This window comes from Corythoichthys intestinalis, chromosome 3 (genome assembly GCF_030265065.1).
Source record: "Corythoichthys intestinalis isolate RoL2023-P3 chromosome 3, ASM3026506v1, whole genome shotgun sequence".
NCBI lineage: Eukaryota > Metazoa > Chordata > Actinopteri > Syngnathiformes > Syngnathidae > Corythoichthys > Corythoichthys intestinalis.
Genome location: NC_080397.1, coordinates 58,039,626 through 58,053,751, shown reverse-complemented (window position 1 = coordinate 58,053,751; position 14,126 = coordinate 58,039,626). Strand labels below are relative to the sequence as shown.

Sequence of the window (14,126 nt, the reverse complement as noted above, 5' to 3'; positions counted from 1 at the left end):
ATGGCATTCGTGCTGTACGTTATTCAGTCAGTTAAAGCAACACTTGGTGACCTATCAGTTTTGGTCGATTTTAGCGACGCAGGTGGACAAAAGCGGTAGTGTCCTGATTTAAGGAAGACTTTGTTTCCCATGAGGACGAGCGCACACCCGCACAGTGTTGTAAAATCATGAATGAAATGCACAGTGTCGTCAAATCATTAATCAATCAAAAATGAATCTCAAGATCGCCTGCGTATGGATTAAACAACAGTTCTGTTTCCAGCAGCTGTGTGAAGGATGAATAGTAATAAGGTAATGAATCCAGTTGTGGCTAAACAATAGCGTAGGACGGTTAGCAACCATGTGGCTGAGACCATGGCTACACCTAACAGGGTGTTTTTTTGTTTTTTTTAAACTGAAGATCCTGCCCTATTATGTCTGGGGGGGGGGGGGGCTTCCACAGCCAACCACATTCATTCATTTTTAAGTATTCAAAACAATGCGTGAAAAGTAGTTGTCCATAATACCCCCATTCTTCGCATGGATTCCTCACTATGAAGCACAGCAAGAGTTTGCAAAAAAAAAAAAAAAAATGGAAGCAAAAAAAGCACCTAATTTACACCAAATGTATTCATTAGTCTCATGTGTGTCGTAGGTTTTTCGCAGCCAATGACGTTTCCACAGTTTATCAGTGTCCACATGATGGCACCACAAACGGAAATTTTGCACATCTTCACTTTGCCCTGCGTTCTTAAGTACCCTTGTTTAAATGTGCGTGTGGCTGATAGGCCAAACCATAGTAAAAGTTCTTTTTTGCCAAATACCGTGCTATCTGTAGACATGGCTTTAGTGTAGCTACCACACCCGAACTCATCACACCAGTGAGTGAAAGCTAATGGGCAAATGTTTATTCTGTATATCCTGGTAGACTGCCTTTTTTGGACCCTGGTGGTATTTTGAAGGACACTCAAGTAGGGCTGCAGCTATCGAATATTTTAGTAATCGAGTGATCGACTGAAAATTCTATCGATTAATCGAGTAATTGGATAAAACTTTTTTTTTTTTTAGGTAAAGAGCAATTATAAATATACATGAGGGAAAAAAAAAGACATTTAATCCAATATTGAATCATTTTCAGTCAATCAATGTCTTTATTTTCGATGTACATTGTTGAAAACCGCCAACAATTGCATCTAAGATGTGACTAGAAAAACAAATTCACTGCTTTCACTCCAAAAACTTCTAGATCTTATAAAAAAAAATATATATATATATATATATATATATATATATTAGGGCTGTCAAAATTATCGCGTTAACGGGCGTTAATTAATTTTTTAAATTAATCACGTTAAAATATTTGACGCAATTAACGCAGATATCCCGCTCAGACAGATTTAAATGACAGTAGACTGAAACGGTCACTTGTTAAGGAGTTTTGCCACCCTCTGCTGGCGCTTGGGTGAATGACCATCTCGCATATTGCCTCAAACAGATTACAATGAGGCCGTTTATGGACATTAAGAGTGAAGAGAATGCCACCGGCCGCTTGGGGGCAGCGCCGTTTCATACTCATGTTATTTCTTCTAAACGTGGGAGAATTAGTAGTTGTGAGACGTTTATGCTGTATTCACAATGCAATGCAAATTGCTATTTGTGCTCCACACATATTTCGGTAAGTTTTCTTTCTTTTAGTGGCAATTATGTGTCTCTTGTTGTATTTTGGGTAAGATATGTACAGATATATGTTATACAGTAGAGGCGAGTGGACAAAGGCGTTCTTTGGACCGCGCCGTTTATTGGCAACTCCTTCACAACAAACATACAGTGGGGAGAACAAGTATTTGATAGTGTATCAAATACTTGTTATCCCCACTGTAAGTATCGTTTAGTGAAAGCACAACAAAAATAATATTCCTATCTCTCCCAAAAAAAAATAATTTTTACAAAAAGAAAAGCACTTCAGTCTATAGTAATGAGGCCCTATTCTGACACACAGTTAAACAACCATGCAAAATGAACTGGCATTCCATATCAAAATAGCTATGCAAAATACACGTAAAACTTAAAGACTTTGGTCACTCTATTTTTATTATTGTTATTTTTATTCTTATTATTATATTAACTCTACTTTTGATTGAAAATTTTACAAATTTTATTCGGGATTATTATTATTTTAACTTGTAACTATAACATTTATCGTTTAAGAACTACAAGTCTTTCTATCCGTGGATCACTTTGAATTGCGATTAATTACGATTAATTAATTTTTAAGCTGTAATTAACTCGGTTAAAAATTTTAATCGTTTGACAGCCCTAATATATATATTTCTTACCTAAAAATGTAAATACGCTTGATAACACACATCACTTGAAAGCTATGTGTTTTTCCCACGTTTCAATTTCATTTCCATTTGTGTCAAGCTATTTTTAAGTTTCAGTTAAGTTTTAAGTTAGTCTAAACTGTAAGTACTGGTAGGATTTTGAGTTTTTGCAGTGTTCAAAATAAATGTATGATACCAGCTGTATTGGAGCACATTTATTCAGCAATTACTACTGAGCTAAAACTGACAGTTAGCTTTATTATGTTTTTACACCCTCATCACTCTACAGCGCTATGTTTTTACAGATTAAAGCCTGTATGCAAGACACGTTAGCCACGCATCGACAGTGGTCATAATAGAAACCTAGCCCTCCGAAGCGCTAACGTTACAAGAGCGAGTGACAGTAACGTTATATTTATTAGTAATGAGAAGTCTACTGCTAAATACATGCGATATCTATGAGACGCATCGGACACTACCTGCTACCAAACTAGCATCACGCGGGCGTAGTTTTTAGCAACGTCGGCGTAGTTTGTAGCGGCTGTCGGCTGCTGTAAGTTTTATAAAAAAACATTTTTGTAATTGCTTCTTCCTCTGCGCACGTGACTTCAGCGCGTTGTCCAGCATTAAAAGTAGTCCGGGCAAAACGTGATGCTTAGAGCTGGCAAAATTAAACGATTCCTCGAGGTGAATAAAATTACTCGGATCGGTTTTTAAACCTGAGTTACGCGAGTATTCGTTTCAGCTCTACACTCAAGCTTGTTAACAGAACGTGCCGCGCGGACGTCGTAAGTAACATTGAAAACACTGGTCATAAAATGCTGTACTAGGAAGAAGATTCACAGCGAATGATGAAATGAGTCCTCAAAATGAAAAACACATTGTCCGATGTCAGAGTTCAGAGTGTTTCAACATGGCAGCCCGCTCTTCCCGCTTTGGTAATGGAATATTTCCTGTGGTGAAATAAAACAATTTTTCTTAAACAATGTACTTCTGAACAATGAAGAATTGACATATGCCATCCCAAATGTTTGAGCAGAACAAATCTTTTTTTTTTGTTTTGTTTTTAAATTTAATCGCTAATGTCTTTTACCTGGTGGTGCCACGTAATATTCCTCCACTGTTTTTTGGGAGAGCTGCAGAAGTTCTTCAGCTTGGTTGCCTTCCATCACCGTATCATCTCTCAAGTATAAAACCCTGGATGTACAAGCAAGACATAGGAACACGCTTTCTGAACAGTCCCTGACAAAGGTCTTGTCGCTTATTCATTTTGTAGAAACAACTGCTAATAACCTGACTTTGAATTATTCAATTGGTTTCAGAAATGGCTCATATGAAAGCTAAGAAAAATATATTTGTTTCACTGAAAAAAAGATTGATCATTTAATGAAGACATAAAGGTCAAATTTTGGCAAGACCAAAGTTTTGTCGCCTACAGAAAGTAGTGTGAAAATTGAAGAAAAAAATGCACTTCAAATACAAAAATATGTTACATAACATAAGCGAATTAAGTCGTGGTAATGTGAGATCCAAATTGAATATTTTGTATGACTTCCATGGGCTTCGGCAAGGATTCATACAATTTATTGATGAAGTCATCAACAACATCAAACAAAGCAGTCTTGCGTACCTCCCAGAGTTCATCAACATTCTTGGGTTTCGTCTTCCATGTTTCCTCTTTCATCCTGTTAATGTCTGGTGACTGGGCTGGCCAGTCCTGGAGGATCTTGATCTTCTTTTCTTTAAGGAACTTTGAAGTAGAGCAGGGGTGTCCAAACTTTTTGCAAAGAGGGCCAGATTTGGTGTGGTAAAAATGTGGTGGGCCGACCTTGGCTGACGTCCTTTACGTAGAACAATATATTTAGGCATATTTTAGCAAGCTGTTCTGTGTGTAACCTTTGCTTTGTTATAGGGCTGCAGCTCTCGAATATTTTAGTAGTCGATTAATCGATGGACTGGTTTGTTCGAATAATCGAGTAATCGGGTAAGGAACATGAAAAATTAAAACACCTGAGCTGAGCCTCAAACGATAGAATTTTTTAAAAAAATGAGGATCTGTGTACAACAAAAGAACAATTGGCTAACTTGGATAGAAAAAGTCTGCTAGCTTAAATGCTATAAAATGCTAAAGTTTTTTTTTTTTTTTTTTACAGTGCTCTTAACAAGTGGTTCAGACACATATTCCCATAAAAAAACGACTAAATATACCTACAAACTAAATTAAGAATGCATTAAAAAAAATTCGCTCAAACAAAAACTTAGCTTATGTTGGTCTTAACAGCGAGCAGTTGGATTCAGCCATGTGAAAAGAGGCAGACCAGAGGGCACTGTATCCACCCTCATCAGTAAAATGAAATGCAAACACTTTTAAAATCAACCATTACAATGCCACTTCAATTAAACGAATACTTGAAGCAACAAAATTTAGTTCGAATATTTTTTTTCTAATTGAATACTCGAGTTAATCGATTAATCGTTGCTTTTTTTTTTTTTTTTTTTTTTTAATTTTTTTTTTTTTTTAAATAATTTCAACAATTTTGCAACTAGCCTTTGTGGCGTTCTCTTTCGACTCTTGGGCTCTTGCGAAATACCTCTGCTGTGAAATTAAACTAGCTTCAAGTTGCTTCAATTTCTCGCTACGTATCTACCCTGTAATCTTGTCGTACATGTCAGTGTGTCTTGTTAGGTAATATCGCCTCATATTGAACTCTTTAAAAACAGCGACTGTCTCTTTGCAAATGAGGCAGACACAGTCGTTGCGTATTTTAGTGACAAAATAGTCCAGTTTCCACCTATCCTTGAAGCGCCAGCCGTTGCAGTCAACTTTTTTTGTTGATGATTGTCGCCATTTTAGAAAATTGGGAATAAAGGGTTACATGTGTTAATGTTGCTTAGAGTGCTGCTCCCTTTAGTGGGTAAATGAGGAGCAGCATTTAGTGTGTAAGCTACTTCATATGCTTGTAGCAGTACTGCTGACCAATTAATTAAGTCTGTGTGCGGGCCAGACGTTATTGTTTTTATGACAGAGGCTGGGGGCCGGATGAAATCTGACCACGGGCCGCATTTGGCCCCCGGGCCGGACTTTGGACATGTCTGAAGTAGAGATAGAAATATGCGATGGAGCACCATCCTGCTGCAGAATTTGTCCCTTTTTATGGTGCAGACAATTTAAAAAATGTGTGGCATTTGCCAAGGCCCACCGCCTGTCAAAAGGATAGATGCATGAAAAGTGGAAAAAGGTGTATTTTTCAGATGAATCTTCCATTGAATTACACCACAGTCGCCGCAAATATTGCAGGAGACCTACTGGAGCCCACATGGTGAAGTTTGGTGGTGGCAAAATCATGATCTGGGGTTACATCCAGTATGGGGTGTGCGAGAGAGCTGCAGGGTGGAAGGCAACATAAATAGTCTGAAATATCAACAAATCTTAGCTGCCTCTTACATTCCTAACCATAAAAAGGGACAAATTCTGCAGCAGGATGGTGCTCCATCGCATACTTCAATCCCTACCTCAAAGTTCCTCAAGGCAAAGAAGATCAAGATTCTCCAGGACTGGCCAGTCCAGTCACCAGACATGAACAGGATGAAAGAGGAAGCATGGAAGACGAAACCCAAGAATGTTGATGAACTCTGGGAGGCATGCAAGACTGCTTTCTTTGATGTTCCTGATGACTTCATCAATAAATTGTATGAATCCTTGCCAAAGCCCATGGAAGTCATACAAAATATTCAATTTGGATCTTACAGCACCACTACTTAATTCGTTTATGTTATGTAACATATTTTTGTATTTGAAGTGCATTTTTTCTTCAATTTTCACACTACTTTCTGTAGGCGACAAAACTTTGGTCTTGCCAAAATTTGACCATTACGTCTTCATTAAATGATAAATCTTTCTTCAGTGAAACAAATATATTTTTGTACATTCAGCATCATTTGGGAGGGTCATAGCTTTCATATGAGCCATTTCTGAAACCAATTGAATAATTAAAAGTCAGGTTATTAGCAATTGTTTCTACAAAATGGATAAGCGACAAGACTTTTGTCAGGGACTGTATTTGAAAAACTGGCAGCAATTCGGCCTACGTGAGCGACAAGCGCACACACCTGTCCTCCAGAACCGAATCCATCGGCTCGACTCCTGTCGTGTCGACAACGTGAAGCTGATCTGCAAATCGGATGGCCTTCTCCAAGCAGGCAAGTCCCTCTTTGGTGCGGAAGTCAACTAAAGCCAGACGCTCGAGTTTGTCCACCAGCTCAGCCGCTACTCGCGTTGGCTGGAAAACGAAAACAAAAACGGTGATGCTTTATTCAAACATTTTTCCATATGGTTGTGGAGGCACTCAATATAGATGAATTGGTTTGCCGTCATGTGGTCTCTTGCGCACACACTCACACAACGACATTAAAAAGGTTTATTTACAACAATTTTTAATGCTTAATTAGCATTATTTCATATTATTTAAACCAGGACTGCAGCTATCCATTATTTTAGTAGTCAATTAATTGATGAACTAGTTCGTTCGAATAATCGAGTAATCGGGTAAGGAACATTTTAAAAAATTAAAATACTAGAGCAGAGTCAAACGGTATTAAAAAATAAATAAATGAGGATCTACAGTTGTAGTCAAAAGTTTACATACACTTGTGAAGAACATAATGTCATGGCTCTCTTGAGTTTCCAGTTATTTCTACAACTATTTTTCTCTGATAGAGTGATTGGAACAGATACTTCTTTGTACAAAAAACATTCATGAAGTTTGGTTCTTTTATGACTTTATTATGGGTGAACAGAAAAAAGTGATCAAATCTGCTGGTTCAAAAATATACATACAGCAGCGCTAATATTTGGTAACATGTCCCTTGTGCATTTTCACTTCAATTAGGCGCTTTTGGTAGCCATCCACAAGCTTCTGGTTGAATCTTTGACCACTCCTCTTGACAGAATTGGTGCAGTTCAGTTAAATTTGATGGCTTTCTGACATGGAGTAGTTTCTTCACCATTGTCCACAAGTTCTCCATGGGGTTTAAGTCAGGACTTTGGGAAGGCCATTCGAAAACCTTAATTCTAGCCTGATTTAGCCATTCCATTACCACGTTTGATGTGTGTTTGAGGTCATTGTCCTGTTGGAACACCCAACTGCGCCCAAGACCCAATTTTCGGGCTGATGACGTTAGGTTATCTTGAAGAATTTGAAGGTAATCCTCTTTCTTCATTATCCCATTTACTCTCTGTAAAGCACCAGTTCCATTGGCAGCGAAACAGCCCCACAGCATAATACTACCACCACCGTGCTTGACGGTAGGCATGGTGTACTTGGGGTTAAAGGCCTCACCTTTTCTCCTCCAAACATATTGCTGGGCATTGTGGCCAAACAGCTCGATTTTTGTTTCGTCTGACCACAGAACTTTCCTCCAGAAGGTCTTATCTTTGTACATTTAATCAGCAGTAAACTTCAGTCGAGCCTTAAGGTGCTGCTTTTGGAGCAAGGGCTTCATTCTTGCACGGCAGCCTCTCAGTCCATGGAGATGCAAAACACGCTTGACTGTGGACACTGACACCTGTGTTCCAGCAGCTTCTAATTCTTGGCAGATCTGCTTTTTGGTGATTCTCGGTTGAATCTTCACCCTCCTGACCAATTTTCTCTCAGCAGCAGGTGATAGCTTGCGCTTTCTTCCTGATCGTGGCAGTGACGGTGCCATGCACTTTATACTTACAAACAATTGTTTGCACTGTTGCTCTTGGGACCTGCAGCTGCTTTGAAATGGCTCCAAGTGACTTTCCTGACTTGTTCAAGTCAATGCTTCGCTTTTTCAGATCCATGTATGTATATTTTTGACCCAGCAGATTTGATCACTTTTTCTGTTAACCCATAATAAAGTCATAAAAGAACCAAACTTCATGAATGTTTTTTGTGACAAAGAAGTATCTGTTCCAATCACTCTATTGGAGAAAAATCAGAGTTGTAGAAATAACTGGAAAATCAAGAGAGTCATGACATTATGTTCTTCACAAGTGTATGTAAACTTTTGACCACAACTGTATGCACTACAAAAGAACAATTGGCTAATTTACAGACTAAAGTCCGCTAGCTTAAATGCTATAAAATGCTAACTTTTTTTTAAACACTGCTCTTAACAAATCGTTCAAATAAATATCCCCCCCCCCCCAAATTTTTTTAAAAAGGCTAAATATACCTATAAACTAAATTAGGAATGCATTAATAATAAAAAATTTAGCTCAAACAAAATCTTACCTTATGTTGGTCTTAACAGGGAACAGCTGGATTCAGCCACGATTTAAGTCATATTCATTGTTGCCACTCGAGGGCAGTTTATCCACCCAAATCAGTAAAACAAAATGCAAACACTTTCAAAATAAACCTTTACAACGCCACTTTAGTTAAACGAATTCTCGAAGCAGCAAAATTTAATTTGAATCTTTTTCGTAGTTGAATTAGTCGAGTTAATCAATTAATCGTTGCAGCACTTGTTTAAACAAATATATTTAGTTTAAACAAAGTTATGTTGCGCAAGTTAGTCACCATTTACTGTATTTTCCACACTAGAAGGCGCACCTAAAAGCCTCCAATTTCCGCTAACATTGACTGTCCGCCTTTTAACCCAATCTGTTTTATGTATGGATTACAACTGGTTAATCATGACATGACATTCTCTTTAGCACATTTCCATCTAGTGGATGCATAACGCAACCCCAACTTTTACTACTACTAGTACTGCGCCTTATAATGCGGTGCACCCTATAGGGGTAGTCCCTGAGTTCCGTTCCGACGCTGGTGACGTAACCGGAATTTCTGCGTAAGTCAGAATTAACCCTTTAAATATTCAAAATAACTGTCCAAAAATATGTTATTTTGTTTAATGGTGGAGGATACGCTGCCCTCTGTTGGCAAGGTTGGGTCTGGCTGGACTGTCGTTCAATAGTGCTTCCATAAAGGAGCACTCAGACGTCTCACATGGATAAATGATAGCTGCGCTTCGGTTTGGTAAGTTGCTTCAGCCAATATATGTTTGTGTATGCATTTGTAATTAACTTTAGAGCTGCAGTTTGTGAAGTTACATGCAAGCGATTTGCTATGAGAATTGTAAATACGTTAGCATTTGTAGCATTACGCTAGCGGCCATTTGTAAGAAAAATTAGGCTATGATCTACTGAATTTACATATTGATCAGACGAGATGGACATTTGAACACCAATAGTTTTGAGTTTTATTGTTAAAATGTGTGTCGTTATTAACATAAGTGTACATATGTGTGTTACAGCTTTATAAATAATCAAAAGTGAAGGAAGTAAAATACTTCAAAAACCAAAATTGCCTTGTTTGCTGTCAAGGTGAACACCTTCACCTTTAATGAGGACAGAACAAGTCATGTTAATGAAGTAAAAAATAAGATACTGTGAGGTATAATTAGGTACTGTTTGTGACACTAAGAAAAAAAAAAAAAAACATGGAGACAAAATGGCGGACGAGACTCCAGCGTCGTAAAGTCAAAATTGCGTAAGTCAAGTACGTTGTAACCCGGGGACTACCTGTATTCGAAAAGTTTTAAAATAGGCCATTAATTGAAGGTGCGCCTTATACTCTGATGTGCATTATAGTGCGGAAAATACGACACCTAATGCTTGAGTATGTGAGAGTGGGATAGGTTGTCACAGTTTTGAAGGGGAAGTTTGGGCTTATTTTTCGAGTTCGTGGGGGTTTAATTTGTAGATAGATTTGGTTTCAACAAATTCTGTGCAGTTTGGTAGTTATTTGGTAGTTGCAGGGCTCTGTAATGGCTAAGCTAGCATGAGTCAGTGTTGCTTGATACCATGCCAATTAAAAAAAAAAAAAAAATGCACGCGTGAGAATCACTGATAACCCATGCAATCAGTAACGTTGGCTTTGAAGTTATTCAAACTTAACCATTGTGTGTCAATAATTGTAGTATGAACAGCAACATTTGTAATCCAGCAGCTCTGCAGTGAACAGGCTGTCTAGACAAGCAAGCCAGAGTGACGTCACATCGTTTTTTTCACCGATTTTTTTCTTGTGGGATCGAAAGGGTCTCCCCATGGCCTAAATCAATCACCCAGACGCACTGTATGGTTTGCTCTTTGACCACGAAATGGCTTTGTTTGGACAGTTAGATCTGTTAATATTGTTTTTTATTGGCATGCTAGCAAGCACTATTTACTCCCGCTAACTTAGCCACTCCGGAGCCCTGCAAATAACAAATAACTAACAAACTGCACATAATATGTTGAAACAGACTCCAGACTGACTTGAAAATTAAGGTAAACATTCTGAATTTCCCCTTTAACTCTTCACACATCTTAGAATAATCATTTAATACAGGGAAGTTTAGTATTTTGGCTTGGTTTTGGCATCCTTTTCATTTTTCCAATTCATTTAATACAGGGAAGTTTTGTATTTTCGCTTGGCCTTGGGATCCTTTTCATTTGACCAATTCAACTAATTAATTTTTTATAAGTGAATCATTATCAAATACAGCCTGGACAACTAGAGACAAAATGGCGGACGAGACTCCGGTGTCTTTAAAATTTAAATACCGTAAAACGAGTACGTCGTAATCCGGGGACTACCTGTATTTTTCTGGGTACAAATGCATTTCAATACTTCTAAAGTGAAACACCGCCCTCTGGTGGTAGAGTTAAAGCAAGTGTCACAACCTTTCCTGCTCTCCTGTATGTACTCTGGGAGTAATATAATTTTTAAAAGTGGGTTTTATAATTTTTAAGTAACAGTACTCGCACTTGAGTACATGTTTTGGCAACTCATTACTTTATTTTTTAATTCGTGTCAATTTATACCGGTGGCAACTGGTCCTCCGGTACTGGTTCCCAAGTCGGACCTGCGGGCACCTATTTCCAAACAAAAACAGGGCACGTTATTAGCCTACCTTAATATGGTCTTCGAGTATAGGCGCTTCACGCCGAACCTTTCAATTTACCTTAGAATTGCGTGGTTGACAACCGGACTCAGACGTCACATTAGCGACGTGACAGCAGCGAGAAAAAATCCTTCCAGAGAGATTTGACAGTGGGAACGCAATTTTAGATGAAGAATGAAAAGCAATGACTTCCTTTGACACACCTCGGCACATTCGGCCAAAAGCGACACAAAACGCAGCCGTGTTTTGCATCATTAATAATCAAAAACCTAATATGTAGGTTGTTATTTGATTTTAAAAGTCGCCAGATTTCAACGCTGAGGGCTTTCTACTAGATAGGCTAACGAATCATAGCATTTTGATCTTCCGTAGCAATGAGACCCTTTGGACAGTCGTCTAGTCAGTACTGCGCATGCGCAACACTGAAACAAAGAAGAAAACGAAACGAGATAGTTCGCCTAGAAATAATACCACGTTGTGTTGGTGCATTTTATTTTTGCTTGGTATAAAATACTAAATGCTTCGTTGGGAAATGTATCAGACTCAAAACTGTTCGTCTTTTAGCTCAGGATTATTTTAATCATTTGAACACAATGTTTGACAAGCAGCATGCAGGCGCGGTTTAAAACCTGTTTTACCAGTTATACAACTCACAAAACCATACAGCGTAGACATTTTTCATTATTTTCTTTGATGTCAGTTGGAGTTGGTAAGGCAAGCCAGTCCGATCCATCGAAAAACAACGAAATAAAACACACACACACATACGTTTTAAAAAAAAAAAAAAAAAAAAACCTAACTACTTTTGCAACTACGACCGTCTTTTAAAATCGTAACAATATACGACAAATCTATGTTATCGAGAGGGGACACGTAAACACATTTCATCGACTTGACATCGTTCCCGGTACAATTCACAGTATATGATGACAAACCGGTCGATCATGGTTTCAGGGCCCGGATAGCTCAGTCGGTAGAGCATCAGACTTTTAATCTGAGGGTCCAGGGTTCAAGTCCCTGTTCGGGCGTACCTTTTTTCTCACCCAGTGCGAATTTTTCTTTAGCGTGGAAGACTCGGCGTACCTTTCCATTACGTCATTTCATAGTCAGAGTAATGACGGGTTAATTTTTTTTTTTTTAATTAAAGTTACAATAAAGTAAAGTAGAATGGCTGGCACTCGCGATGCAAGCGGTTGTTACTGGCACCCCCAAGGGGGCCGCTGTTATTTCAATGTGACCGGCATTGTCAGATTGAGCAAAGAGGAAGAAAGTGGGCGAGCGAGAGAGAGGGAGCGAGATCGGTGAGTTGGGAAAGTGTACGGTTAGCGCGGAGTTCAGTGGCTGGATCCCCCACGTTTTTGTTTTGGTCAATAAAAGTATTCATAAAGAGCCATCCGACGCCTCTCGGTGTTTTTATGCACGCCGTCGCCTTCCTAAGGAGGAAATCGGACGAACCGACGACAACGAGCCATTCACCGGTTCACTCCTCACTACAGCAAGGAGTTGAAAACACCGCCAATTACCAAAACAGCAGAATTGGTGACACGTGAACAGTGGCATAAAGCCAAAAAAGCAGACCAGAGTAGCCAGAGCCTGGAATTATTTCAAGGAAAATATGGAGGGTGCCACTGTGTGTACTCTTTGCTAAGCTGAGCTCGCATACCACGGTAGCACGTCGGCTATGAACGAACACTTGAAGCACCGTCACCCAAGTATAATTTTCGAGGACAACAAGAAACAACAAGCTAGCGGATTGTAAATCCATACAACTTTCTAACGATTTTTAAAATGGAAGTTACCTTTTTGTGCGTCGTATCAACGTGCATTTTTATTTAAAGTGATCCTCTAACTTAAATACATGTAGGCTCTAATAAACCACAATTGTTCTCTTGTACTAAAATAGGCTGTTAGAAACACAATATGCAATATGGCTGCACGACGTCTCGGGCTGACGCCTACGTTGTAATGTTGTGCTTATATGATCCTTGGACAAGATTTGTCCGTACGTATGGTTGTTGTAAAGAATGTACATATTATGTTAGTAAGCGAAATGTTCTATTTTTTGTATGAGACGCTTTTTGTTTATGTTTAGTGAACTTGTATAGCGTGCTAAGCTAACGTTGTTGCTAATGCAATGCTTGTGTACTTTTTTTTTGTAGTTTCACTACAGTCTAAAGAGAACAATGGTTTGAGGCCATTTTATTAATAAATCAGATGAAAAAGGAAGAAGTCCGATTATTAAGGCGTCGTTCACTAGCTGTCTAGCTTTGGAAAAAGTAGACGCTTCGGAGTGAGGAGAGCATAGACAGATTTAAATGACAGTAGAGTGAAATGCCCACTACAGTCCTTATGTACCGTAAGTTGAATGTACAGTGGGGAGAACAAGTATTTGATACTCTGCCAAGAGTATCAAATACTTGTTCTCCCCACTGTATATATTCATCTTGTGTCTTATCTTTCCATTCCAACAATTTATTTTACAGAACATATATATATAATTTACAGAAAAATATGGCATATTTTATAGATGGTTTGAATTGCGATTAATTGCGATTAATTAATTTTTAAGCTGTAATTAACTCGATTAAAAATTTTAATCGTTTGACAGCCCTAATAAAAATATATATGTAAACAGCACTGGCCTGCTTATTGTAATCCATGACTGCACTAATGTTAGTTACTTTATTATAAAGTATCACTGTGTATACACTAGGGCTGTCAAACGCTTAAAATGTTTAATCGAGTTAATTACAGCTTAAAAATTAATTAATCGTAATTAATCGCAATTAATCGCAATTCAAACCATCGATAAAATATACCATATTTTTCTGTAAATTATATATATATTCTGTAAAAATAAATTGTTGGAATGGAAAGATAAGACAGAAGATGGATATATACATT

The 14,126-nt window shown here is 38.2% G+C and overlaps 1 protein-coding gene and 1 non-coding gene across 2 annotated transcripts; one reads left to right on the top strand and one right to left on the bottom strand.

Annotated features, from left to right (window-relative positions):
- Positions 1-1,102: 1,102 nt before the first annotated feature.
- On the bottom strand, positions 1,103-11,620 carry gatc (glutamyl-tRNA amidotransferase subunit C). Its single transcript, XM_057832734.1, has 5 exons — positions 11,283-11,620; positions 11,143-11,193; positions 6,414-6,583; positions 3,397-3,500; positions 1,103-3,256 (listed from the first exon to the last, which is right to left on the bottom strand). Exons 1-5 carry the CDS (start codon positions 11,475-11,477, stop codon positions 3,195-3,197), a joined length of 582 nt encoding a protein of 193 aa, XP_057688717.1. The 5' UTR covers positions 11,478-11,620; the 3' UTR covers positions 1,103-3,194.
- Positions 11,621-12,177: 557 nt separating this feature from the next.
- trnak-uuu (transfer RNA lysine (anticodon UUU)) lies at positions 12,178-12,250 on the top strand. Its single transcript has one exon. It is a non-coding gene; the product is annotated as a tRNA-Lys (tRNA).
- The last annotated feature ends 1,876 nt before the right edge of the window (positions 12,251-14,126 follow it).